Source organism: Mandrillus leucophaeus, unplaced genomic scaffold (genome assembly GCF_000951045.1).
Source record: "Mandrillus leucophaeus isolate KB7577 unplaced genomic scaffold, Mleu.le_1.0 Scaffold612, whole genome shotgun sequence".
In the NCBI taxonomy this organism is placed as follows: Eukaryota; Metazoa; Chordata; class Mammalia; order Primates; family Cercopithecidae; genus Mandrillus; species Mandrillus leucophaeus.
Genome location: NW_012106609.1, coordinates 597,417 through 623,624, shown reverse-complemented (window position 1 = coordinate 623,624; position 26,208 = coordinate 597,417). Strand labels below are relative to the sequence as shown.

At 42.4% G+C, this 26,208-nt stretch overlaps 1 protein-coding gene across 1 annotated transcript in view; it reads right to left on the bottom strand.

Annotated features, from left to right (window-relative positions):
* Positions 1-26,208, bottom strand: part of EPHB1 (EPH receptor B1) — a 443,952-nt gene that overhangs the window by 43,154 nt on the left and 374,590 nt on the right. Inside the window, exons 11-12 of the mRNA XM_012000023.1 lie at positions 16,664-16,911; positions 8,975-9,190 (exon numbers count right to left, since the gene is read on the bottom strand). Of these exons, the coding sequence (XP_011855413.1) occupies positions 8,975-9,190; positions 16,664-16,911 (464 nt within the window). The remainder of the gene's footprint in view (positions 1-8,974; positions 9,191-16,663; positions 16,912-26,208) is intronic.

Here is a 26,208-nt window from a genome sequence, read left to right as displayed (position 1 = left end):
TTTGACCACTCTGGGCCATGGATTCCTCATCCAAAAGTGAGGAGGTTGGGTTTACGGCAAATTCTTATTTCTTAATTGACTGTCAGGAGGAAAGGGACAATTGGACAGCTACTGTTCCTACCTTATGTACATCTGTATTGGCAAACTGGGCTCCTTCATGTCCAGAACCAGGCTCTTTTCCCATTCTATCCTTTCCGAAATGAAGTACATTTGCACCCACTGTTTTGTTTCTGTTTGTATGCCAACAATGACTCCTAAATGTGCATCTTCATTTGGACTTCTCCTCTACGCACCAAACGCACATATTCAGCTGCCTATTCAGCAGCTCTACTGAGCTATCCCACAGACACATAAAAGTCAAAATGGTTTAAACAAGTGTCTCTCAGAATTTTGTAAGTATCAAAATCATATGCAAAATTTTAGTAACAGTGAAAAAGTCCAGATTCTATTCTACTTCAATGAGTCTGTGCCTCTGTGCTCTGTATTAACTCTCCAGGTAAATCTGATACTCAATGACATTTGAGAATTTGAAAATTGAGAATTTGAGAATAACTATTCTGAATCAAATCCACAATCTATTCCTAACTCTTCTACTCCTTCAACCAATTTCTCTCCAGCATCCTCACTCTCAGAGAATGGAGCTGTCATCCATCCAGAGGCGCAGGCTGGATACTTGGAGTCATCCTCTGCCATCTGCCACTCTCACCTGTAAGTGCCATCTGCTGTCAAGTCCTTCTGCATCACCCCATTGGACCTTCTGGGCTTCATTCGCTGCATCCCAGCCCCATTGCCCTATAGCGTCCTGATGCATCTTCCCGTCTCTACTAGTGCCTCTCCCACCCATCCTCCACGCTGCAGTCAAGGTAAATTTAAAAATATATGTATTTTATTTGAGACAACTTCAAACATCTACAAAAGTTGCAGTTGCAAGACTACTACAATTAATGCCTGTACACTCTTCACTCAGGCACCCTACAATTGTCCCAGAGATGTCCTGGTAAGGATCACATGGCATACCCAGTGTCATGCCTCTCAATCTGGAGCAGTTTCTCAGTCTCCTTGACTTTCATGACCTTCACATTTTTGAAGCACATAGGCCACACATTTAATAGAATGTACCTCAATTTGAGGTAGTCTGATGTTTTCTCATGATGAGACCCAAGTTATAAATTTTGAACAGAGTATTGCAAGTGTTATGTTCTTTTCATTGCATCCTCTGAGCTGTACAGAATATCTACCTGTCCTGTTACTGCTGGTGTTAACTTTAATCACTTGATTCAGATGGCATTTGCCAAACTTCTCTGTAAAGCTACTTCCTCCATCTTTGTAATAAATAAATATTTTGGGGGGAGATACTTTGAAGATATGTAAAATCCTGTTTCTCTCCTGATGTTCCTCTCAAGTTTTAGCATCCACTGATGTTTCTTATCTGAATTAGCTATTAATCTGGTGGTTGCCAACTAGTGAATTTCTAATATCATCATTCTTTCCTCTACAGGGAAGAGCTTTCTCTGGTTTCTATTTATTTGTTCATTTATATGCATATTAGTGTGGACTCAATAGTCCCCATCTTATTCAGTAGATTATAACTTGTTACTATTATTACATGTTGTGAGGCTCAAATTATCCAGATTTGGACATTTGGAGGCCCTTCAAGCTGGATGTTTTTTTTTTTTTTAATATGTGCTCATTATTCTTTGAGTACTTTCTCATTTTCTGGCACAAAAAAAAGACGTGTTGGTCTCATTTCACATTTTCCCTGTCCAGGCCTTGGAAGGGGCCACGTCTCTAATGAGTCCTGGTTGGTTTTAGGGGAGTATATGGAATCCAAGATCTGAGTGCCAGCTGTACTCCTTGCTATGTAGATGTTACTGCTTCAAAGCCACTCTCATCCTATATTTATTTCTCCATTTCTATATATTTAAAACCACCAGTTCACACTAATACCTCCAATTTTGATTCCACAGCATACAATTCATTCTACCTTTTATGCTTTCCATATTTATACCTCTGTTCCTACAGTTTCCATTATTTCCAATTTATTTTTAAATCTCCCTGTATATAGCTTATCTCTCAATCTTTCTGAGCCAGTAGCCCGTTCACATGTGGGTCCGGATATCTGCTAGGGCTTGCCTCCCTTGTTTAGAACATCTACCCTGGTTGAGTCTGCTTAATGGCTTTTTTGGTGAAAGAAAACAGGAAGAAATCCAAGAAAGTTATTTCTAAAGAAGGCAAGGAAAGAGATTGGAAGGAAAAGGCTAAAGAAAAGCCAGGTTATTTTTCCAAAATTCAAAACCATCACTTTCGAACCACACGTGTGCATCTCTCTGTGTGCACAGCACACACACACACGCACACACACACAACTCGAGAAAGGTTTACCATCGCTCTAAGGCTGCAACTCCTATCACAAGGGTTTGGGGAAGATCCTACATGATGGATGCCACAGGCCTCCTTGGATACTTCCTCCCTAATTCTCCAAATGCCCTAAACAGGGGTCCCTTCTGAGTTCTACCCCATCTTCCCTCTTGCCACAGGGCATTTGTATATGCTACCTCTCTGCCTCTGTAGTCCAACTTGCCACATTTAGTTGGGGCAGAATGCTATAGACTGAATGTTTATGTGTCCCCCAAATTCATATGTTTAAGTCCTAATCCCCAGTTGGATGATATTTGAAGGTGGAGCCTCTGGGAGGTGATTGCAGTTAGTTTATGTCATGAGGGTGGAGCCCCCAAGATGGGACTGACGTCCTTATAAAAGAGGAAGAGGCAAGATCCCTCTCTGTGCACATGCCAACAAAAGGCCATCTGAGGACATAACCAGGAATAGGGCCCTCAATAAGAATCCAACCGTGCTACTTAGCATCTTGATCTTGGACTTCCAAGCCTACAGATGATAAGAAATAAATGACCGCTGTTTAAGCCATCCGGTGTGTGGCAGTTTGCCATGGGAGCCCAGGCTGACTAAAATAGTGACTATTCTTTAAATCTCTGCTGTAGCACCATCTCTTCCTCTGGAAGCCATCCTAGACACAGTTAGGCCACTCTGTTATCTATTGTTTTATTCATGCTCTCACAAAACATAGTGGCCCTTATTTCAGTTGGTAATTATGCACTAATTTGGGCATGTGTTTGATTAACGTTCCCAGTCCTCACTTAACTGAGAGCAGTAACAATGTCTCCTTTTGATCATAATTATGTCCCCTCAGCTTGTGGCCTAATGTTGACACATAGTAGATACTCAATAAATATTTGTCATGTGAATAAATTGTTTGTAGTTTTAGAAAAAATATTTGCTTAATAATCAAACATAATTTTTTCTATTTTGAAAAAAAGGCAAAGTGTGAAGAAATGATATTAAAATGTAGTGAGATAGGTGGCCATATGACTGTGTAGAATCCTGAAAACTCTTAGGCCTAGAAGTATAATAAGCTCTATCATCTAGAAAGACACTTACAAAATCACAGCAAGTAATCTAAATAATGTGTACAGAAAAATAATGTGGGAAATCTTTTACTGAAGAAATTTTTAATGTCATGTATATGTAAATGGTATATTTGGCTCACATCATTATTTAGGTGATTCAGGATCACTGAAATGTTAATATTCCCAAAGAGAGAGTAGAATTTCAGTTAAAATCCACATGTGAGTGTACATGTATGTGTGCATATTTTGAAACTGGACAGGAAGATTTTATATTGTACTTGAAAGAAAAGATATTTGAGAACAGTCAAGGAAGCTTTTAAAATCTATTTTAATGGATAATGGATAAGGATAATGAAGGATAACTTGCTTTACCCATACAGTAAGCCTTTTTTTTTTTTTTTTTTTTTTTGAGACGGGGTTTCCCTCTTGTTGCCCAGGCTGGAGAGCAATGGCGCAATCTTGGCTCACTGCAACCTCTGCCTCCCAGGTTTAAGCAATTCTCCTGCCTCAGCCTCCCAAGTAGCTGGGATTACAGGCATGAGTCACCATACCCAGCTAATTTTTTGTATTTAGTAGGGTAGGGGTTTCACCATGTTGATCAGACTGGTCTCGAACTCCTGACCTCAGGTGATCCACCCACCTCGGCCTCCCAAAGTGCTGGGATTACAGGCGTGAGCCACCATGCCCAGCCTAGAGTAAGATTTTTAATAATATTACTATAATCAGAATATAGACAGGAAAACTTTTGCTAGCATTATTATAATCATGACAACATGGTTGAGCATAAGAATAAATAGATTAAAAAAGCAGAATTGAGAATCAAACCATAGTTCATATAATGAACTTAATATGTCAAGGATGATGTGTGATTCAATAAAATGAATAATATATTTAATAAGTAGTGTTGGCATAATTGTTCACCTGAACAAAACAGTGTGAGAATATATCTCCCAATACATAGTCAAAAATGAATTCCAGAATATTTCTGGTGTCTATCAATAAGAGAATGGACAAATAAACCATGGAATATTACTTAGCAATAAAAGGAACAAACTCCTGCTTCACACACAACATGAACGGTTCTCTTAAACATAATGCTAAGTGAAAGCAACCAGATGCAAAAAAGCATATGCTGTATGACTCCACTTATATGAAGTTATAAAACCAACTGATGGTCAAAAAAATTAGAACAGTGGTTGCCTCTGGGTATGGATGTGGGTGAGGATGCAATGGGGAGGGATGAGGTTGTGGGGGCTTCCTGGTTTGATGGCAATTTTCTGTATCTTGATGAGAGTTTGGGTTACACAGTTGTGTGCATTTTTAAAACCTCTATAAATGTACACTTGAGACTTGTGAGTTTCACTCTACGCACATTTTACCTTAAAAAAGAACCTTAAACAAATACATGTGACAGACATGTATGCTAAAGTGGCTAGGGGTGATATGTAATGATGTATGCAAGTCACTTGGAAATACAACAAAACAATAGATGGTGTGATGGATGGGCAGAGGGATGGATAGACGAATAGTTACATGATAAAGCAAATGTACTAAGATATTAATTCTAGAATCTAGGTGGTAGGTATATGACTGTTCTCTGCCAAATTCTATCAAGTTCTCTGTGTGCTTGAAATTTTTCAAAATAAAATGGTGGGAAAAATAAATACATTTCACAGGTACTAAATATTCAAATATAAAACAAATACCCTTCCCAATAAAATAGCCCAGGACACTAGGAAATATTTTATAGCCTTGGAGTGAACATAACTTTTAAAACAAACCAGGTAACCCAAGAAGACATAGCTATTTCATGAATGTTAACCACTTTATAAGCCAGAGGATATCATAAACAATATAAAAGAATAACAGATGGGGGAAAAGATAAATTATATCACACAGGGCAGGCAAAGGAGTAATGTCTGTAATATAAAGAGACTTTCTATAAGTTTCTAAGAAATCAACAAACAACCCAGTAAAAAAATAGATAAGGACATGTACAAACAATAGAAGAGAAAACACAAATCCCTGCACCATGTGAAAAGATATCAATATCACTAGCAGTCAGTTGAAAATGTAAATTAAAACAAAATGATGCTACTTATACACAATGGAATACTATTCAGCCATAAAAATGGATGAGATCCTGTCATTTGCAACAACATGGATGCAACTGAAGGTCATTATGTTAAGTGAAATAAGCCAGGCACAGAAAGATAAACATCATATGTTCTCACTTATTTGTGGGATCTAAAAATTAAAACAATTGAACTCATGGAGATAGACAGTAGAAGGATGGTTACCAGAGGTTGGGAAGGGTGGTTGGGGAGGCGGGTGGTGTAGGGGGTATGGTTAAATACCAAAAAAAAAAACAGGAAAAGTGAATAAAACCTACTATTTGACAGCAAAACAGGGTAACTATAGTCAATAATAATTCAATTGTACATTTTAAACTGAAAGAGGCTGGGCATGGTGGCTCATGCCTATAATCCCAGCACTTTGGAAGGCCGAGGCAAGTGAATCACTTGAGGCCAGGATTTCGAGACCAGCCTGGCCAACATGGCAAAATCCCTTCTCTACTACAAATACAAAAAAAAATAAAAAAGTTAGCAGTGCATGGTGGCGCACACCTGTAGTCCCAGCTACTCGGGAGGCTTAGGCAGGAGAATCGCCTGAACTCAGGAGGCAGAGGCTGCAATGAGCCGAGATTGCGCCACTGCACTCCAGCCTGTATGACAGACTAAAGACTGTCTCAAAAAATGAATAAATAGGCCAGGAGTGGTGACTCACACCTATAATCCCACCAGCACCTTGGGAGGCCAAGGTGGCCAGATCAGCTGAGGTCAAGAGTTCGAGACCAGCCTGGCCGACATGGCGAAAACCCATCTCTACTAAAAATACAAAAACATTAGCTGAGCATGGTGGTGGGTGCCTGTAATCCCACCTACTTGGGAGGCTGAGGCAGGAGAATCTCTTGAACTCTGGAGGTAGAGGTTGCAGTGAGCTGAGATCATGCCATTGCACTCCAACCTGGATGACAAGAGTGAAACTCCATCTCCAAAAATTTAAAAAAAAAAAAAAAAAATCAATTAAGATAACTAAAAGGGATTGTATGTAACACAAAGGATATATGCTTGAGAGAATGAATACCACGTTTTCCATGATGTATTATGCATTGCATGCCCGTATCAAAACATCTCATAAACGTTTTACATATATACACCTGCTGTGTACCTACAAAAATTAAAAATCAAAAAATTAAATTTAAAAATTTTAAAAATGTAGACATATGTGAAATTTTAAAATGAGGCATCATTTTTCATTGTTGGAGCAGCAACCCTTTGTGAGGGTTGATCACCTCCAGGTCTGGTGAGGATGCTGAAGCCCAGCATCATACATTCCCGGTGGAGTGTGAATGTTTGCTAACTTTCAGAAAAGTAATCTTGGCAGCAATGATGCCCAAAAGACACCCCAGATCACAGAGGAATAGGCATAATATGATCCAAATTTTGTAGAATAAAAAAGTTCAAATTTTTGACCGAAGAGAAAAATGCCAAAGACGGCACACCTAATTGTTGAAATTGGCAGGTGTAGATAAACTGTGGTCTGAAAGCTAAACTTGGCTGGTCCCTTTTTTAATAGTCCATGAGCTAAGAATGACATTTATAACTTCTTACGGGGTTAGTTACATTCTAAATGGTTATATAATTATCTACATGATATCCTTCATCTTGCCTCTTAGCCAGCAAAGCCTAAAATATTTATTAGACAGCCCTTTGAGAAAAACTTTACCAATCCCTGCCTCAGGGGAATTTTAGTTTATTTTTTATTCTTTTTCTTTTAAAATTTTACTTTAAGTTCTGGAATACATGTGCAGAACATGCAGGTGTGTAACATAGGTATACGTGTGCCATGGTGGTTTGCTGTACCTATCAACCCATCATCTAGGTTTTAAGCCCTGAATGCATTAGGAATTTGTCCTAATGCTCTCCCTCCCCTTGCCCCTCACCCGCTGACAAGCCCTGGTGTGTGATGTTCCTCTCCCTGTGTCCATGTGTTCTCGTTGTTCAACTCCCACTTATGAGTGAGAACATGTAGTGATTGGTTTTCCGTTCCTGTGTTAGTTTGCTAAGAATGATGGTTTCCAGCTTCATCCATGTCCCTGCAAAGGACATGAACTCGTTCTTTTTTATGGCTCCATAGTATTCCATGGTGTATATGTGCCACATATACAGTCTTTATCCAGTCTATCATTGATGAGCATTTGGGTTGGTTCTGAGTCTTTGCTATTGTAAATAGTGCTGCAAAAAACATATATGTGCAGGTGTCTTTATAGTAGAATGATTTATAAACCTTTGGGTATATACCCAGTAAAGGATTGCTGGGTCAAATGGTATTTCTGGTTCTAGATCCATGAGGAATCACAACACTGTCTTCCACAATGGTTGAACTAATTTACACTCCCACTAACAGTGTAAAAGCATTCCTATTTCTCCACAGCCTCACCAGCATCTGTTGTTTCCTGACTTTTTAATGATTGCCATTCTAATTGGCATTTCCTTTTACTTCTCTGTATTGTTTTGATTTTTGTAATAATCATGCATTACTTTCACAGGTTTAAAGAGGATGGACAGGTAGACAGGTAAGTAGGTAGATCAGTCACTTTGGGTGCTGTTGAAATGGATGTAAGGAGACAAAAGGAAACCAGGGATACCAGTTAGGAAGCCACTGTAACAATCCAGGTGAAAGGGAATAGTGCTTTGGAATAGATTGGGGGAAGCAGAGATGGAGACAGAGGGATAGATTTTTTGGTACCCTATGGGGGTCGCTGAGGGATTTAAAATAGATGGACACAGAAAGAAATCAAAGATCATTCCTAGGTTTCATCTTTTAGTTAAGTGGTGCCAACTACTGAGATGGAGGGACTAGGGAGAGGATATTGGAGAGTAAATCCCAAGCTCTATTTTGGGCTTGTTAAAGTTCTAAATGAAATTGTGTGAACTAAGCAGTTGGATATAGATGATTAGTGCTGCTCAGAATGTAGAGGGGGAGGCTGAGCAGGAAATACAAGTTTAAGAGTACTCATCGTGTAGACGGTACTTAGAGCTATTTGGAAGCAATACAGAGAGAAGAGAGAAGGGGATCAAGAGTCTACCTGGTGACACAGCGCCCAATCCAGCTGCAGATCAAAGGCCTCATGCATGCCTGGGGTCTGCTCTCTGCTGACAGATGCCTCTGGTGCCACTGTCTACCTGCTTGGATTCCCTCAAATCAGCTGTTCCAAAATTTCCTCTTCCCGAGGAACACTATAGCTTCATAAGAGACACTGTCCCTTCCTCACAGTCCAAGCCCAAATGCTTGCTTTCTTGCTTGAACAACCAGCTACTATGGCTTCTCCCAGCTGGATAGTCCTCCTGGCATCTTGGTCTCTCAGTGGAGAGCTCAGTTCAGATCCCATTCCCTCCCAGTGTGCTCTGCCACAGTTCCCAGCCACGCAGAGTCCCCTTTCACTCATGCCATGCTTCTACTTGAGAATGCCAAGAAGGACTCACCAAGGAGCTGGTGTAGGTGGGATCTGAGGTGTCATCCTGGAGGTAGCGGGAGAGGCCAAAGTCGGACACCTTGCACACCAGGTTACTGTTGACCAGAATGTTCCTAGCAGCCAGGTCCCGGTGCACATAATTCATCTCGGCCAGGTACTTCATGCCAGCAGCGATGCCCCTGAGCATACCCACAAGCTGGATCACGGTGAACTGCCCATCATTTTGCTGTAATAAGACATAGAGGGCACTGGGATCAAGACGGGCTTCAGTGGTTAAGCAGAGGGAGAGATGCTGTGGCCCTGCTGCTTGTCAGCTTCCATCTGCTCCAGGCCGAGCCACATACTGCATCCTCCTGCCTCCCCTACTCCCATCCCCCATCCCTCTCCATGAATGCTTTGTTCTCTTCTCCTTGCCAAGCCCTGTCAATTTTGTCTCCAAATTACATCTGAAACCCATCTACTTCTTTCCATCTCCACTGCCGCCAGTCCAACCAAGTCGCTGCCATCCATCACCTATAACAGCCTCCTTGCCCGCCCCCCAATCCATTCTCTCCAGCCAGAGCCATCTTTTTAAGACATAAATCAGGCCATGTCAGTCCCTGGCTTAAAAATATCTAATAGCCTCCCATTACATTAAGAAAAATCTCCAAACTCCTTAGCATGGTCCACGAGACCGCTTGGGATCAGCTACTGCCTTACCTTAGGCCACCATATCCATCACTAATGTACTAAAGCCACAGTGACTGGCACCCTTTCTTCTTTTCCAAAACAAACTCTTCCTGACTTAGGGCCCTTAGCATGTGCTATTTCCTCTGTTTTCCCTCCAACAATCGACATCTACTCACCCTTCAGTTCTCCGCTTAAATATCACTTTCTTAAGAGGGGGAACCCTTTAACTGCCCCCTCCCTCAAATACGACTAGCACTTTCTGATGACAATGTTTAGTGCATGCTCTTAGCCTTCTTCTTGGCACATATCACACGTTTTAATCGTATGTGTGTATCTGTCTGTCTGTCTGTCTCTGCTGCTTGATTTTATACTCTTTGAGGACAAAAACTCTGTCTTCTTTGGTCACCATAGTATTATCAGTGCTGTAAACTTTAAGGTAGATAGAAAATCTTAATACACATAAGTTGAATGAATGATGAACACATCTTTTCCTCTTTCCAAAATCAAGCGTGTAAAGCACCTTCTCTGGGTAATCCCAGGGCTTTCAGCCTTTAGACTGGTATAACCACACCTTCCTCATAGGGACCGTGGGTCAGGAGAACTTCATGCACAGCGTCTGGCACAGGGAACTCTCCTAGTGAATGGGAGCTGTTGCTGCTCTTCTTCATGGCAACCTGCAGTGCTGCCCTCTCTCCCATCATTTGTGGGCTCCGAGTTTCTTGGGTGGATGCCCTCCCTCTGTTAGACAACAGACTCTTCAGTGAATAAAACAGTGTCTTCCTCCTGTCTCCCCAAAGCTCCTGGGTCTCGACTTTGTACACACCAGTTAAATCAGTAGACCCTAGGCTATACTGCCAAGAACATATTTCCCCATCTAGTCCAGCCCCAAATGCTCCCCCCAAAGGGCTGAGAATTATGTTCTACAAGTAGAGCACAGCCTAGTCATTAGAATGCTCTGACTGGAGGAGAGGTGGAAGTAGGACACTTGGGGTCTACTCTGTGTTTACTGCTAAACACAGGTACTCGGCAAAACAACCATGACCTGCGTCCCAGAGTCCTTATGTGAAATCCAGAAAGCACAGACAATGAGAAGAGCTCCCATCATTGAGTATCTACTGTATGCAAGATGTTACACAGTGCATTCACATGCATATGCTACTGCAAAAGCATTTCTATGCAAAAATAAGCAAGGAAAAATAAAAGACCTATTATAAAAATACTCTACTTATGAGCAACAACAACAACAATCAAAAAGTCTAACAATGATTGCATGAATTGTTGGAAACTCTGTTCCTCATGCAAGATTGCAAGCCTGGATCTATGTTCTGGGGGTTATGCTCCTTGATCAATTGAAGGAATAGAGCAAATTGACTTTCTCCCCTCCTGGAGATGTCTGCCAGTAGAAGGGCTCCCAAACACACTGTATTTGACACACTCCAAGTTCCAGGCTATTTCTAACTCTAACCTTAACCACCTCCCAACCTGCCCAGGAGAAGGGATGTATGCTTTCTCCACAACAGATTATTCTAAGCAACTCAAAAAGAAAGTATAGAGCTACTTTTTGGAAACTCTGACTGGTTTTCAGCACATTGCCCATCTGTGAGAGCTGGATGTGCAGTGAGTGATGCGGATCTTCCTTCTCACTAATACACTTCAATCAACACCTTCTCAAGAAGTTAGCCAGGCTGTTGCTAGCACCAAGTGTTTTCTCCAAGTAGGTCTCTGTGGATTTGCCTCTTCAGAAAGTTGTCATGCAATTTCTGTATATTACAGAGGTGTATCTCAGCCACAAGTCACATGGCTTGTATTTTTTCAATTCAGTCTATTATTTCCTCTCTGTAAGTGTAGGCAACAGTATCTACACATATGGAATGTCTCCCTAAAAAAGATGGCATTTGGGGAGAGCACTGGGGTGGCTTAAACAACTTTGAGAAGAGTAATGTTGAAAGCGCATACAGCAATGTGTTTACGTTTTTGCTTTGTTGTTTAAGTCTTCTTAGAGCTTATTTATTATCCGATTTGTTTTAAAATTTAGATTAGTCATCCTTATAGTTTCTTGGGTCAAAAAAGACCAAGAAATGATTAAAGGTCCAGGCTTTGGAACCAGCAGACCTGATTTGGATCCAGGCTCTGCAGCTTAGTGGTTGTGTGGGCTTGGGCAAGTTATTTAACCTGCAGAGCAGTTATTTCCGCACCTATAACATAAGAACATAGTGTCCATTCTTCATAGGGTTCTGGTGAGACTAGAAGAGATAACACATATGAAAGGTCCTAGCTCAGTGCCTTGTAGGCCCTAAGATGGTAGCAGTGATCCCTGCTAATATCAGCAGAGCCTTAGTAACGGCTCACAATTCAGTTTCCGTGTACCTCAGATGTGCGTAGTGAGAGAGACTGAGGACATCTGGGACCAGAACTCTGGTTCTCATGGCTTCCTGGGTGTGTGGGGGAAACATCCTGGGATCATTGTTCTTGGGGAGCCCAGTACTCAACACATGCTGAGCTCAGTAGGTAACAGATAGGCATCTGTAATTGTAGTAGATGGTTGGGACCTAATGATGCAAGCCTAAACTTCGGATCAACTAGTCACAAATGTGGGTAGCATCCGTCACTTGACTTTTGAATGGTAAATAATACTTTACATGTTTTGATATGTTTTGATCCTTAAAATTGGTCCTGTGCAGTAGGCAAGGCAGGCAATATTATATTGTTTTTACAGACAACATAAAGGAGGTCCAGAAAATGTATGTGATCAGCCTTAAATCACGGTGTGGTTTTGAGTTATACCAGTAATCAAAGTTCAGAATGGTAAATCACTTCTCCACTGACAGCCCATCTCTGATCAACTGGTAATGGTGGCCTCAAAAGCTGTGTGGAGAAAAACGCTGTGCATCAGCTTTGCAGGGAGAAGAACCATGATGGATTAGTGATGCTAGTCTTATCTGGGTCTTCTAACTCCTGTCTCGTGCTTTTGCCATTGGAATGTGCTGACTCTGCAACGGGCAACATATTTTCTTTAGAATCCTCAAGAGAACCACATATCAAGATAGGTAGGGTCATGTCTGTTGAATTTGTAGCCTTGGTGAAATTTAAAGATAAAAACATATTAAGATTTTTCTGGCATGTTTAACTGTTGCATGCTCAGTTGATTGGTATAATTCTCCAAAAAGAACTTCCAGAGATATGAACAGTAGCATTCAAAGATGAACAAGACACACACACACACACACACACACACACACACACACACACACAAACTGATTTCTTGGTGACTTTGGGAAAGGACCTGGCTCCATGCTGAGCACATAGTAAAAGCATAGCACAGAGAAGAAATACAGGTCTAGGTGAGGTGATTTAAACCTTCCTCCCTTCATGAAGTGCTTTCTGCTGAAATTGCTTTTCTGCAAATGCACCGAAGCCACTTGCTGGTCCTTATATTAGACAGGAAGGATTTAGGTATTTCAACTTTCATTGACGAATCCACTTCAGGAAATGAAATCCTTATTTGATTTGTTCGAAGAAAATGAATCATAGATTTTTTCTAACTGAAAGGGACCTTTCGAGCTCACCTAGCTCAATGCCTTTAGTTTATAAATTGGGAAATTGAGTTAACAGGTTTGCTCCAGGTCACTGGGTGACTCACAGCAGAAGCCAAAGCAGAACCTTGGTCTCAGGACTTCCAATCTGGTGTTCTCTTCGTGATTTCTGGGTTGCTATCTTCTAGCTACAGCCCATGAATGAGCTTCTTGATGAGAAATGTCCCCATTTGACATTACTCAGTGACTTTCAAGAGTCTTCCAGTTATGATTATCTGTAGAAGAACCAGCAGCAACCGCAAAGCCAAGCTTTAGGCAAGAAGGCCTTATGGAGCATGTCAAGAACCATGTTAACTAAACCATGGGATACTGGCCACAGCTTCAGGAATTGTTCCTAATATTAGGGAAGAGCCAACAGGTTGAAGTCCTTGAATTTGAGTGTCAAGAAGGAAAAATTCAGTTATGGATTTGTATGCTATATAATCCACGGCACAATAATTTTTAGAAAATTAGTAATAATGAACCATCTACTGAATGTGTGATTGAAGCATAATGGTATCTCTCACATGCTGATTCAGGGCTAGAACTGTAACCACTCTCCAAAGATGCTATGACCAGGGGGAAAGGAGAAGTTGGAGGGGAGGAAACAGTTGGGACTAATCCTTTTCCTTTCTTCTCTGAGTAGGGATCCTAAAATTATCCTACTTCCCAGAAGATGGACCCTGTAGAACTGAACTGATGACCTATTTTTCGATTTTATCAAGCAGCAGATACGTCAATTAATGTTGCTATGCTCCAGGGTTCGGTAGTAAGGCTGAAATTAGATTTATAGATTACCTGCCTCCATGCAGTGTGAGGAGTCAGAAACGCTTCATTTCCCTCTCTCCTCCTGGCACTGCCTGCTCCCACCACTCCTTTCTTACCATGCCTGCTTCTCTGTTTTCCCGTGCTCCTCTCTTGCCCCCAGGTTTTCTTCCCCTGCAAGCTCAGCTCATCATCATGAGAAATGCTGGTGTCCAACATGCCTCCGTGACCTGGGCCCCAAATGAAAACAGACCCTAGGAAGAACAGCAGTGTAGGGTTTTGATTTTCTGCAGGCTCCTGAGAATGAATCTCCCTGTTCTCCTACACACTCCAGTGACGGAGTGTGATCACAGTCCCCAAATCAAGCAGTGGCTCTCTCTGAAGTCCAATCAGTTGACTGGTAGGAAATAAATGACTCCCAAAAGGGTCTTGACAGTGGTTCCAGAAAATGCTTTTCTTCTCACATTGCCTTTTATTCAAGTTTATTCAACTTTGTTTATTCAGCTGTCTTCATGAGATCTCTGATCATAAATGAATGTCTCCAGGAAAGCATAGACAATGCCTTGCACTGACATGAGAGGTGTGGCAGCAAGGACAGTGAGAGATAATGTACACACAGGATGACTGGAGCTCTCATGCCACTCCCTAGCATTTTTGTTTGAGAAATAATTTTTCAGTCAACTAGCATTTACCAGGTGTGCACTGTGTTAGGTATATATGTTTGTTTCCAAATACAAAGCATGACCTCATACCCTCAAGGAGGCTGTCCTAGGGAAGGTGCATGGGCCCAATAATCTACATCAGTTGTTCCCCACCCCTGCACCCCCAGAAAACAAACGCCACTACTGCCTAGTGACCCAGACTGGGCAAAAAGCATGTTCCTGTTGTACAAAGGTAACTTCAGCAGTGTGCTTCTAGACAAATGCCCCAGCTACCCTTCCACACTACAGCCCCTAAGCTCTGTTTCTGAGTGCTGGAGCTACCATGTAGGGGTTGATAAATTACCAAATAGGTCCACACTTACTCTGGCCTTCATATACACTATTTTTGCTGTTCCATCAGCCTACCTGCCTGCTTCTTGCTTGTCTGACAAATTCCTCTTCTCTAATCTCAGATAAATTCTTCCCCCTCTTTGAAGCCTCCCCTAGATTCTCCAGGGAGATTTAAGAACTTCTCCACTTACTACATCTGTACTTAACTCATGGGGGAAAAAGTATAAGATAGGCAAATGATTGCTAGAAGCGTTGGGCACTAGCAGGAGTAGGGACTACATTGGTGGCAGGCGGTACTCTCTAAGATGAACATAACAAAAGCTCCCAGCTATCATGTGTAAGAAGACATTGAGTTGATGTCCCTTCATCAAAATGTGGGGCCTGTTTTCTCCCCTTGTATCTGGGCCTGTCACTATGTTGGAAATGACACTATGTGGCTTCCCAGCCTGAGTCACAAAAGTAACACAGATTGCCCATTCTTCTCTTGGGATGCTTTTTCTTGAGACCCAGCTTGCTCTTAGGCAGTCCAAGCAGGCCACCTAGAAAGGTGGCAGCTGACACTCAGCATTGACCACCTAGAAAGGTGGCAGCTGACACTCAGCATTGACCACCTAATATATGAATGAAGGAGGCTTCAGACAATTCTAAGCCTCAGCCCTTGAGCTACTGCAACTGACTCCACATGGATCAGAGGTGTCCCTCCCAAACCTTGCCCAAATTACAGATTCATGATCTAAAGAAATTGTTGTTGTCCTAAGGCACTGAGGTCTTGGGGATGATTTGTTATGTAGCATTAGAGCAAGGTTTCCTTTATCTCTATAGGCACAACATCCAGAATAGGGCCTGGCCAGAGCAGTGATCCCAGCAATGTGTCCATGACTGACCCTTTAATCTGCAGCCACAGCTATTGTTTGGTTGCTTTGGTAATGTAGCCAGCTACTGGGTATCACCCTGAAGTTCCTGCTCAGAAGGCTCTGCCCATTCTTTGATGCTGCCCACTGGACCCTCTGCTCTCAGTTTCTGCTTCCTGGCTGAAGCTATCAGCTTCCACTCCCCAGATATCAGCATCATGGCCATTCTCACTCACGCTTGATCTAGGTGCTCAGTGATAGCCTATGGAAATGAAAACGGTTTCACTGTGGGCCTGGCTCTACTTTGGGCATATTCTGACAATGATCTTTTACAGGTCTCCCAGCCAAAGGCCTTCAGCAACTCCCTACTTCTGCTGCAAGTTGGTTGGGAATCTTCACCAACCACAGAAATACCCATGGATGCTTGTGACACAGCCTTGTAAATGAACCTGTAAATGCAGAGCAGTCTGGGAGGGTGGCTGTGCTGGTGAAAGGCAGAGATGGCCACGGCTGTCTGCATGAATCACACAGGGCTATACAGCAGCCAGAAGTCTCTTCAATCTCTGTGATTCATGCAGATGCCAATGGCCATTCTTTGCCCCTCTCTATTCATTTTATTCATCCAACAAGCATTTGTCAATGCCCTACTCCATGCCATCCTCCTCCTGAGGATCCCACAAGCACTGTTTTGTTCTCTTCTTTCAGCAACAAATCTCTGCTAACATCTCCAATGCCCATTCGCACTGGATCAGGCGATTCCTGAATGGTAGGTTGTACTCATGGAACCCCTCTCCCCAGCCACCATTCGCCTGCATCCAAGTGCATCATCAAACCCCTGAGTTGCTCTTACCCTGAGGAAAGAATCCAATGCACCATTCTCCATGAACTCTGTGATGATCATGACAGGCCGACTCTTGGTGACCACACCCTCCAGGCGAATGATGTTGGGATGGTCGAACTGGCCCATGATGCTTGCCTCACTCAGAAAGTCCCGACGCTGCTTCTCCGAGTACCCTGCCTTCAGGGTCTTGATGGCCACATAGATTTCCCTCTTGCCTGGCAGTTTCAAACGCCCCTTGTACACTTCTCCAAACTCCCCTGCAACAGCAAAAACGCCATTAATATCCTCTTCCTTCTCAGTCTGTGGAACCAAGAGGGAAGGCATCTAATGGAGAACAATGGTGCTCCAAGTGGAATTGTGATTGAAGTGGCGGGAATTGAAACAGTCTTCTCTCATTGTAACTATATTGCTTTGGCTGTGACCAGTTCATGGCAAACACAAAAGGATTACTAAAGTACATGCCTTACCTTGATACTTAGAAAGAGTTTGGGTAACTAAAGTGGAATTTCAGAATATATATGAGTTTGTTTCTCCCCACATTTAATTTTTCCATTGTGTCCCAGCTGAATAATGGAAATGAAAGAGTCAGTTTCACTTTGGCAGGATCATGATTCATTTTGAGCAGATCCTGGTGCAAGAACATTCAGGGGATAGGGGACATGTTCAGATACCTTGGCCCTCTGAATGAGATGTATACTGTTTGTGTTCCTACACTGCTGGGAGAGCATTTGTGTTTACTGGGTGCCCCAGAAAACAGACACTGAGGAGTTAGGAAGGGAAGAGGTTCACTTGTGAAAGACAAAAGTGAGAGGAAGCAGGATTGGGCAGACAGCCCAAGATCACCATGCAGACCTGATGAAATCCCAGCTAACCCAAAAGGGAGAGCCAGAGCAGAGTTCCTATTGCAGAAGCAGCCCGGCCCTCACATCCCTGCCATGCTCAGTCACTGGCTGGGGGCTGCTGGGAAGAGCTGGGCCTCTGCAGGAAAGCCGGGGCCGACCCTGAAGGGGCTGCAGCTGGAGGCTATCAGCTAACTGCACTTTTGGCAGATGAATAGCAAGTTATTTCTCTAAACAGGCACGAGCTGCACACCTCCATGCATGCCACAACATTGAAACATTTTCACAGTAAAGTCACCAACAGTAAAAACAATTATGGTGACACTACTTCATAGCTGCCTAAAAAAAAAATCTGTTGAATCCTGTTTAACATGCTTTCAAAAGTTATTTTATGATTTAATTTGGCTTGGTAACTTCCAATTCTTTCATGTGAAGCAGTTAAGTGTCTACTTGTAAGAGCAGCAGAAGAAACATGGCTTTCTGCTGGGAAAACTTTCTCTCTCACTTTCCAATTCTGGAAGAAAATGTTGGAGCAAACTGAGCAATCAGAGAAATTACTCGCCATATTAGAAAGGCAAGTTAACATTGCCCCTGTGATTCATTTGGGAGTTCCTTTTGTTTTCTTGCTGCAAAAAAAGATTGGAAGGAAGCTGTATGAAAGGACTATTATGAAAAACTGCTCCAGAGTCAACAGAACTTGATAGAAACTGGGGCTGGAGTAGAGGTTGGTTAAGCACCATTAGGAAGATTTCAACATGAACCTAACACTCAGATAAATATCATTTATAACACTATTTGTTTTGGGGGGCTGTTCTTTTTCGTTCCTCCCATCCTTCCTCCCTTTCTCTCTCTCCCTCCCACCTCCCTCCCTCCCTCCCTCCCTCCCTTCCTTCCTTCCTTTTTTTTTTTTTTTTTTTTTTTGAGACAGGGTCTCACTATGTTGCTCATGCTATACTTGAGCTCCTGGGCTAAGCAATCATCTTGCCTCAGCCTCCTGAGTAGGTGGGACTACAGGTATGCACCACTGCACCTGGCTGCAACACTGGTTTTCACATTGAATCATATGCTCTTTTGGTGAACTGCTGGAGGTCAGACCAAGTCTCATGCATGTTTGTAGCTTGCACATCCACTCCACTGTGGTGCTTGGCACATAGCAGACATACCAGTAAAAGTTGTTGCATCATATTTATTATTATATGTTTGGCTTTTGCCTTGCTCACTCTTGGGTTACGAACTGCTGAAGATTCTTATCTCTGCTTTATCCAGAAGTAGAAGTACCAGTATTTGAACTTGTATGTTAAAAATATATTTACTGCAGCATCATCTTCCATAGACAAACACGACAATAGCTTAACTTATTTAGTATTTAAAATGAGTAAAATTTAAAGAAAAGTACTAGACAATACAGACCTGTCACAGACATGTGTGTGTATATAAGTGTGTGTATATATATGTGGATGTATGCATATATGTGTCTAGATATATGTATGCATATATATGTAGCATATATATGTATGCATGTAGATATGTAGCATATATATAGCATATATGTATGCTATATATATATAACTATGAGCTAAATGAACACAAATTACATATTTGATAAGTATACTAATGGAAGAATATTAGTTACTATTTCTTCCTTGTTGCCATAATAATGGGCTCTATTTTCTTTTAGAAAAAAGCCAGAGTTGATAGTTGAGGGTAAAGGTGTGTTAATATTTCTTTGTGGAGGAGACAGTACACAAACATGCATTTATTAACCACCTACTATGTGCCAGGAACTGTGCTAGGCACTTTGTGTGACTTATTCAATCTTCACAACACTCCTGGGAGGTAGGTATTACTATGGCCATTTAAATAATAAGGAAACTGAGGCACTAGGAAAACATATCCCAATCACACAGGTGAGAGTCACAGCCAGGGTTGTTGTCCATACCCATCTCTTCCTGCCATACTGCCTCTAGATAGCTATGTTTCAGTTAGCAGGGCCATGGGGAATAAAGTTACATAGATATGAAGTTATAGTTCAGGGACCATCATGCCCCAAATGTGCAGGTCCAAACAAGTCATATATAGTGACTATCACAGCAACTCAATATCCAGGTAAGAGCAAAAGAAGTGATACTGTTTCACAGGCAGATGTCCTTCATATAAGCCTCCTGCCTGGGAGCTGGGTGGCATCAGAATATATGGAAGTCAGTGTATTTATCAGTTTCTACATATCAGCATGTGGAGTTTGGAAAAGTGCTCCAAGTGAATCTGATGTCCCCCACAACACACAAAACGACTCCAGATGAGAACTTCTGTTCTACCTCAGTAGTTCTCAAAGCTGGCTGCCCACTGGAATCACCCGAAGAGACTTACAGAGTCCAGAGCCCTGGGCCTTACCTCAGAGATTCTCATGAATTGGTCTGGGTACAGCCTGCACATTGACGTATTTAAAAGCTGCCCAAAGGATTGGCTACATAATTTGCAGAGCATGGTGCAAAGTAAAAGTGCAGGACTCCTTGTTCAAAAATGTGACCAACCACAGAGCAATAAACCAAGTGCAGGTCTTTCTGAACATCGGGCCCTGTGCAAATGCACCGGTCACAGGTCCATGAAGCCAGGCCTGGCTGCCCAGTGATACTGACATGCCGCTCAGGCTGAAAACCATAGGCTTAAACTATCCAAGCACTTTTCAAATGAATTAGTGAACTGCCAAAAGCCATGGTATTCCTGAAATTTATCTCTGTACTTCTGAATACTTTTGAAAGCAAAGCACACATATAGGCTGCCTCATACTGCACAGGGCCTGGCACATAGTGTGGACTTAATAAATGTGAGAGGAGAGAAAGAAGAAAAGAAGGAAGGAAGAAATCAGTGAAGATGTATAGGACAGTATGAATCAAACTACTTTCCTAATTGGGAAATGTTATTAATTTTTAATCTGTGTGACTGGTCTTCAAGTACAAAAACTCAAACAGTTTTTAAAAATTATAAAATATAAACATGCCTTCTTTGGGTAGGGCATGGTGGACTTTGTGATTGGTTACCTTCGTGGTCATGGTGTCACTGCTCTCAGAAATCTGCTCTGCAGTGACTTAAAGAATGGAAATTCTGTAAAAAGAACTCCTTTTCTATCTGGCAAATAAGTGTCTTCATATTCTCCAAGCCAGGAGGTTTTCAAAGCACCAACTGCAAAGGATGTCACTTAATATCTAATCCTCACTAGGAGATTATGTTCTCCCCTGTAATTAAGTAGCCCCCTGAGTGCAGCTGGGAGGAAAATTGTTAGTGAGTGGAGGAAGAAGCTCCATGCTACACGCAAACCACACCTGAGACATTGGATGTTGGCAGGCCCTTCATTTCTCCAGAACTTAACTTTCTCATTGCTATACAATAAAAAGAAGTGACCAACCGTCTTGCCTTACTAACAGGGTGTTGGGAGAAGTCTAGGAGAAAATGCTTTGTAAACTACAAACCGTTTGAAACACTTGTGGGTGGTTATTTATTTATTTATTTATTTATTTTTTGAGACAGAGACTTGCTGTGTTGCCCAGGCTGGACTGCAGTGGCATGATCTCGACTCACTGCAATCTCAGCCTTCCGGGTTCAAGCAGTTCTCCTGTCTCAGCCTCCCACCACCATGCCTGACTAATTTTTATATTTTTAGTAGAGACGGCGGTTCACTATGTTGGCCAGGCTGGTCTTGAACTCCTGACCTCGTGATCTGCCCACCTCAGGCCCCCAAAATCCTGGGATTACAGGTGTGAACCATCATGCCTGGCCTTTATTTATTTATTTATTTTTTAGACAGTCTCGCTCTGTTGCCCAGGCTGGAGTACAGTGATGTGATCTTGGCTCACTGCCACCTCCACTTCCCGGGTTCAAGTGATTCTCCTGCCTCAGCCTCCCAAGTAGCTGGGATTACAGGCTTGTGCCACCACTCCTAATTTTTGTATTTTTAGTAGAGACAGGGTTTCTCCATGTTGACCAGGCTGGTCTCGAACTCTGGACCTCGGGTGATCTGCCTGCCTCAGCCTCCCAGAGTGCTGGGATTACAGGCATGAGCCACCAGGCCAGGCCTGTTTTAAAAAGACAAAACAGAAGTAGGTAGTCGGGAGGGAGAGTGCAGAGCGGGGGGTCTCACCGGAAGAGAAAAGAGAGGAAAAGTAGGTTTCGGCAGCCTTTTGAGACTTATGGTGACTGATCTAAGACACATCAGAGCTTTCTGCCAGGGGACATGGTGAAGTTTCCCTGCCAGGTGCCTGAGCATGGAGGGTGTCTTCAGGTAAGCCTAGGATGCTAAAGTCTGGGCTTCTGGCCCTTGAGCACACCACAGCCTACAGCCTTATAGAGAGGTGGGAGTCAATGGGCATATTGCTATTATTAATAACAAACAGGAAATCAAGATCGTGTGTCACTTACAATCTAAGAAATTGCTGTTGCCTGTGATCTTTGACTTCAGTTTAATATAGTATCTACAAGAAACTATTTTTGCATTTTGATAATTTTCCTGCAATTAGGGCCAGGACTTGATGTCTATGCTACTTCGATTCGCCATCATCTGAACTCTAAAGAGCTTCCTTTTACATGAGCTCCAAATCATGGCCATAACGTTTTCATTTTTAATAAAAATTCATAATACCTAGAAAATATTTCTAGCAATTCAAGAATTAACATTATATTTAAGACAGACACTTAAAGGAAATGATTGTGCTGGGGAGTGGTTGTGGTTGATTCTTTTCACACAGATTCTTTACTGACAGTAAATGCAGCCAGCCTAATTTTGGTCCGACTGGACTTTGATTGGCACATATCTTTGTGGCTGACATTGGGTCCTCTCCTATAGCCAAACATCTATTTGGTTAGGACCCAGATCCAGCTGTAGGCCAGTCTAGTGGCCGATGTGCTCAGCAGTGGTTCTCGAACTGTGGTTCTTGACCAGAAGCATCAGTATCACCTAGGAACTTGTTAGAAAATGCACTTTTCCAAAACCCACCTAGACCCACAGCATCAGAAGCTCAGTAGGTGGGGCCTGTGACCCGGGTTTTAGCAGCCTCCAGGTGATTCTAATGCCTGCTTCATCTGTTTGAGAACCTGGCCCTCAAGTCTGTCAGCTGAGGGTAATTTAACCAGTTCCTATGCGTTTCCTCCCAGAGAGCTGCTGAAATTATTCCGTACAAGTTTCAGCTCCTTGCCAATTCCTCTTTCCTACCTTCCTTGACAAAATGAGGAAGAGAGAAAAAGTGGTTCAGCAGCATTAAATGCCTCAATATTATATGTAAAATCAGAAGAAAAGAATTCTCAATTTTTGAAAACGAAACATTCACCTACCAGCAGATATTTCAAGCAGTAGCTGCTGGTTGTGCACAGCTCAAATCTACACAGAATTGCACTTTTTTAAAAAAAGCAGCATTCTGAAGTCAAAAACTGCCTTGGGGGAAAAAAAAGGAAAGCGGAGCTACTAGTTACTAATTCAAGCTTACACCAGAAATGGAATTTTTAAAGAATACATTTAAACTAGGTTTTAAAGCATGATTTCAAGCAAGTTTTAACACACTAGCCTGTGCAAGATAAATGAGTTATGGCTAAACCAGGGAGAGCAGAACCATGGTACACACGCCACCACTTCCTGACCCTGCACAGAGGACAGACATTATTAGTTGATCACAACCATCGTCAGCCTTTCACCAGAGTTCCTCGGATACTCATCACCAGACCACTGAGTTGGCACATGAGATGGAACCTGCTTGACAGCCATGGTATTCACAATACCTAATATCCAGGGAGGGAGGGAAAATGGTTTTCTCTTTTCTTGTAAGTTTTTATAGTTGTTAGACAACTGCATACTTATATATCACATGTGTGTATATATCTTCACACACACACATACATTTATATTTTATATGTAATTAGCTTATTTTCATGAGCAAGCACTTATAATTAAAGATGCTAAATATCTCAGTCCTTGTACTTCCTAATGCTGATAATTGATCACACTTAGAAGAAGAGAACCAGAAGACAGGACCAGGGTATTCTATGAGGACCATGCTCTCTCCAGGGCATGTGGGACAGTCTTTGTAGCATCACAATAGAGTAATAATGAATTCTAGGACAGTATCACAATTCCCAACAAAGAGGCTTGAGTATTCCAAACTGCTAGACGAAAGCAATGGGTATTCCAAACTGCCATCAGAAGCAATGCCTCTGTATACTGAGCCGCTCTTTTCCACAGCAGCGAGAGTGGCAGCTAGCCACTCTGTAACTATATGCAACAGACCAAGGGTTACATTCATGTGAGGGTTACATTCTCCGGATCTAGATCAGCTCTAGCTGGGTTTAAATTCTAGCTCTACCATAAACTTAACTGGCAGCACAACCTTCGGCAAGCTATCCTCTGAATGTTGATTTCCTTACTAGTTACAAGAAAATATACATGTGTACACATACATATGCTCTAACTCACAGAGTAATAAGAGAGTTAAATGAGACACATGCTTGTGAAGGATGTAGAGTATTGTCAGACACATGGTGAGTGTTCAAGAGATGCTAGCTACTTTGACTATGTTCCGGAAGACATGTCTATGATTTCCTCTCCTAGAAATGCTTCTTGCCGTAACTCCTATTCAACGTGGAGCTACCCTCATGCTGCCTATCTGCACGCTGAATGACCCCAGGACTCTCAAACTTGCTAGTGACCTTTCTGCCAAATCATCCCCAAGGAAACCTGGGCCTTTGTTGGCCTCACAGATGACTCCATCCCCATCCACACATATCACACATTCCCTCATCCCAACTATTCTCACACAGCCCTTTCACTACAGGCTTCCTTCTTCCAGACAATCATCCATTCCTGGAAATGTTGAATCAATAGCTGCTAGAGTCAGAGGAGAACGTATTTATTAATGAAAATACAAATGGCATGTCTTCTTCTGGCAACAACTTCTGGTGACACCTTTACCTACGTAGTCATGCTTAGGCTGTTGCATACAGTTATACGGGTTTCACACTGCACAACCCAGGAGTGCCATTCAAGCTGTAGAGCCCTGACTCATGTTCTGGGCAAGTCTACTGATCAAACTGACCAGAATTAACCAATACATTGGAGTTGACCTATGAGATGACGTCTGATAGTCAGACTCATGGTAACAATAAGCTGATATTCTCTGAACATATCAAGGTAACCTGCTGCCCTCTGTAAAGATACTTCAATTACTCTCATTATCTGCAGTGAGAAGAGGAAGGGTCAGCTTTCCTTCACTCCACTGGGCCACTTTCAGAGCATCAGATGATTCATGATCTCATGCCACCTCTCCAGTCTCTCTTCATTCTCCCAAACACTATCTAGTTCTCCAGATTTTTAACACTGCCATGTTCTCCCACCAAGAACCTACTTTCATTTGCCATATATAACAAACATTTAATTGAGCCATGCACTAAGCAGGTACCAGACCAACAAAACACATACATTCCTTTGCTCCCACAGAACTTTGAGCCTTGTGAGGAAAGATGGAAATTAAACAAATGATTACTTAATAATTAATGATTTATTATTGTCTTCTTGGGTGGCATCACACCTGGCTCACAATTATTATATTTTTATTTCTTTGATCAACATTTGCAACAACTTTAGGAGAAACTTTGGCAGTTGATGCAACTCTTCAGCCTCACAGTTTCTTAATTGTCCTCCATGGGTCTTCACTCACATGCACAACTGCCACTCCCCACACCCTGGGTGCCAGGCAGCCTTACTCTCCCTTAACCTGAGGCCCCTCATTTCTGATCACAGCCTCCATGCTACCACTCTCCATCAACTCCAGGCACCAAGCCCACTGGTCACTCCATTCATCACATTCATTTGGGTATACCCCAGTTTGGATAAGTTTAGTCACTTAAATGCAGCCTCGATCCTAGCATCAACCATCTCAAAGCCTCTCTGTACCATCTAAACAAAACCCCACAACCTCCAAGGTTTTACCCATTCTTTCCCATCCCCCTCTTCCAGTCCAATCCAAGCAGAGCATTTATAGGATTCGGCTCACTAGAACGTTGGTCCTTTCACCCACCCTGCTATGAAACCTATTTTCTATGGGATAAAATTCATATAGCAGCCTCTGGATCTCTAGATCTTGGCCTGATTCTCCAGATTTAGTGTTCAATACTTAACCACAGGAAATCCCTCCCCAGCAACTTTCTTTCCCCTTGTTCTCAGGATGTGACATACAATGTCAGTCCATCCAAAGCCTTCACAACCTCAGGGGCCACTTTGTTCCCTCTTCCCTGAGTCCTTTCCTGCCATCAAGCCTTCTTTCCCATCTCCAGGGTTACACATTCTCGGGGCCCTCCTATGAGCTCTCAATCACTGCCTTCCTCTCACTGAGTGGCATTGAATGTCTACACTTTAGACAACAACCCCTGCATGGCAGGACTTGTTAGGCATTGAGTGTATTTTTCCAGCATCCCCCGCCCCCTCCAGTCACATACACAGAAACAATGTTTATTGAATAAAGTTCTTTCTGAACTCTAAACATAATCCCTCCTGCAACAAACATAGCCTTCTCCTCTGGCTCTATATTTAGCGGGTGCAGGGTGGTTCTTCTGCAACCTCTTTGAAATAACTTTACACAGTCTGGAGGGTGGGGGTGTGCTTATAAGTGTTCAACTACCAGCTCTCCAGGAAGGAAGGAAGAAGGGAGGGAGGGAGGGAGGAAAGGAAGGGAGGGAGGG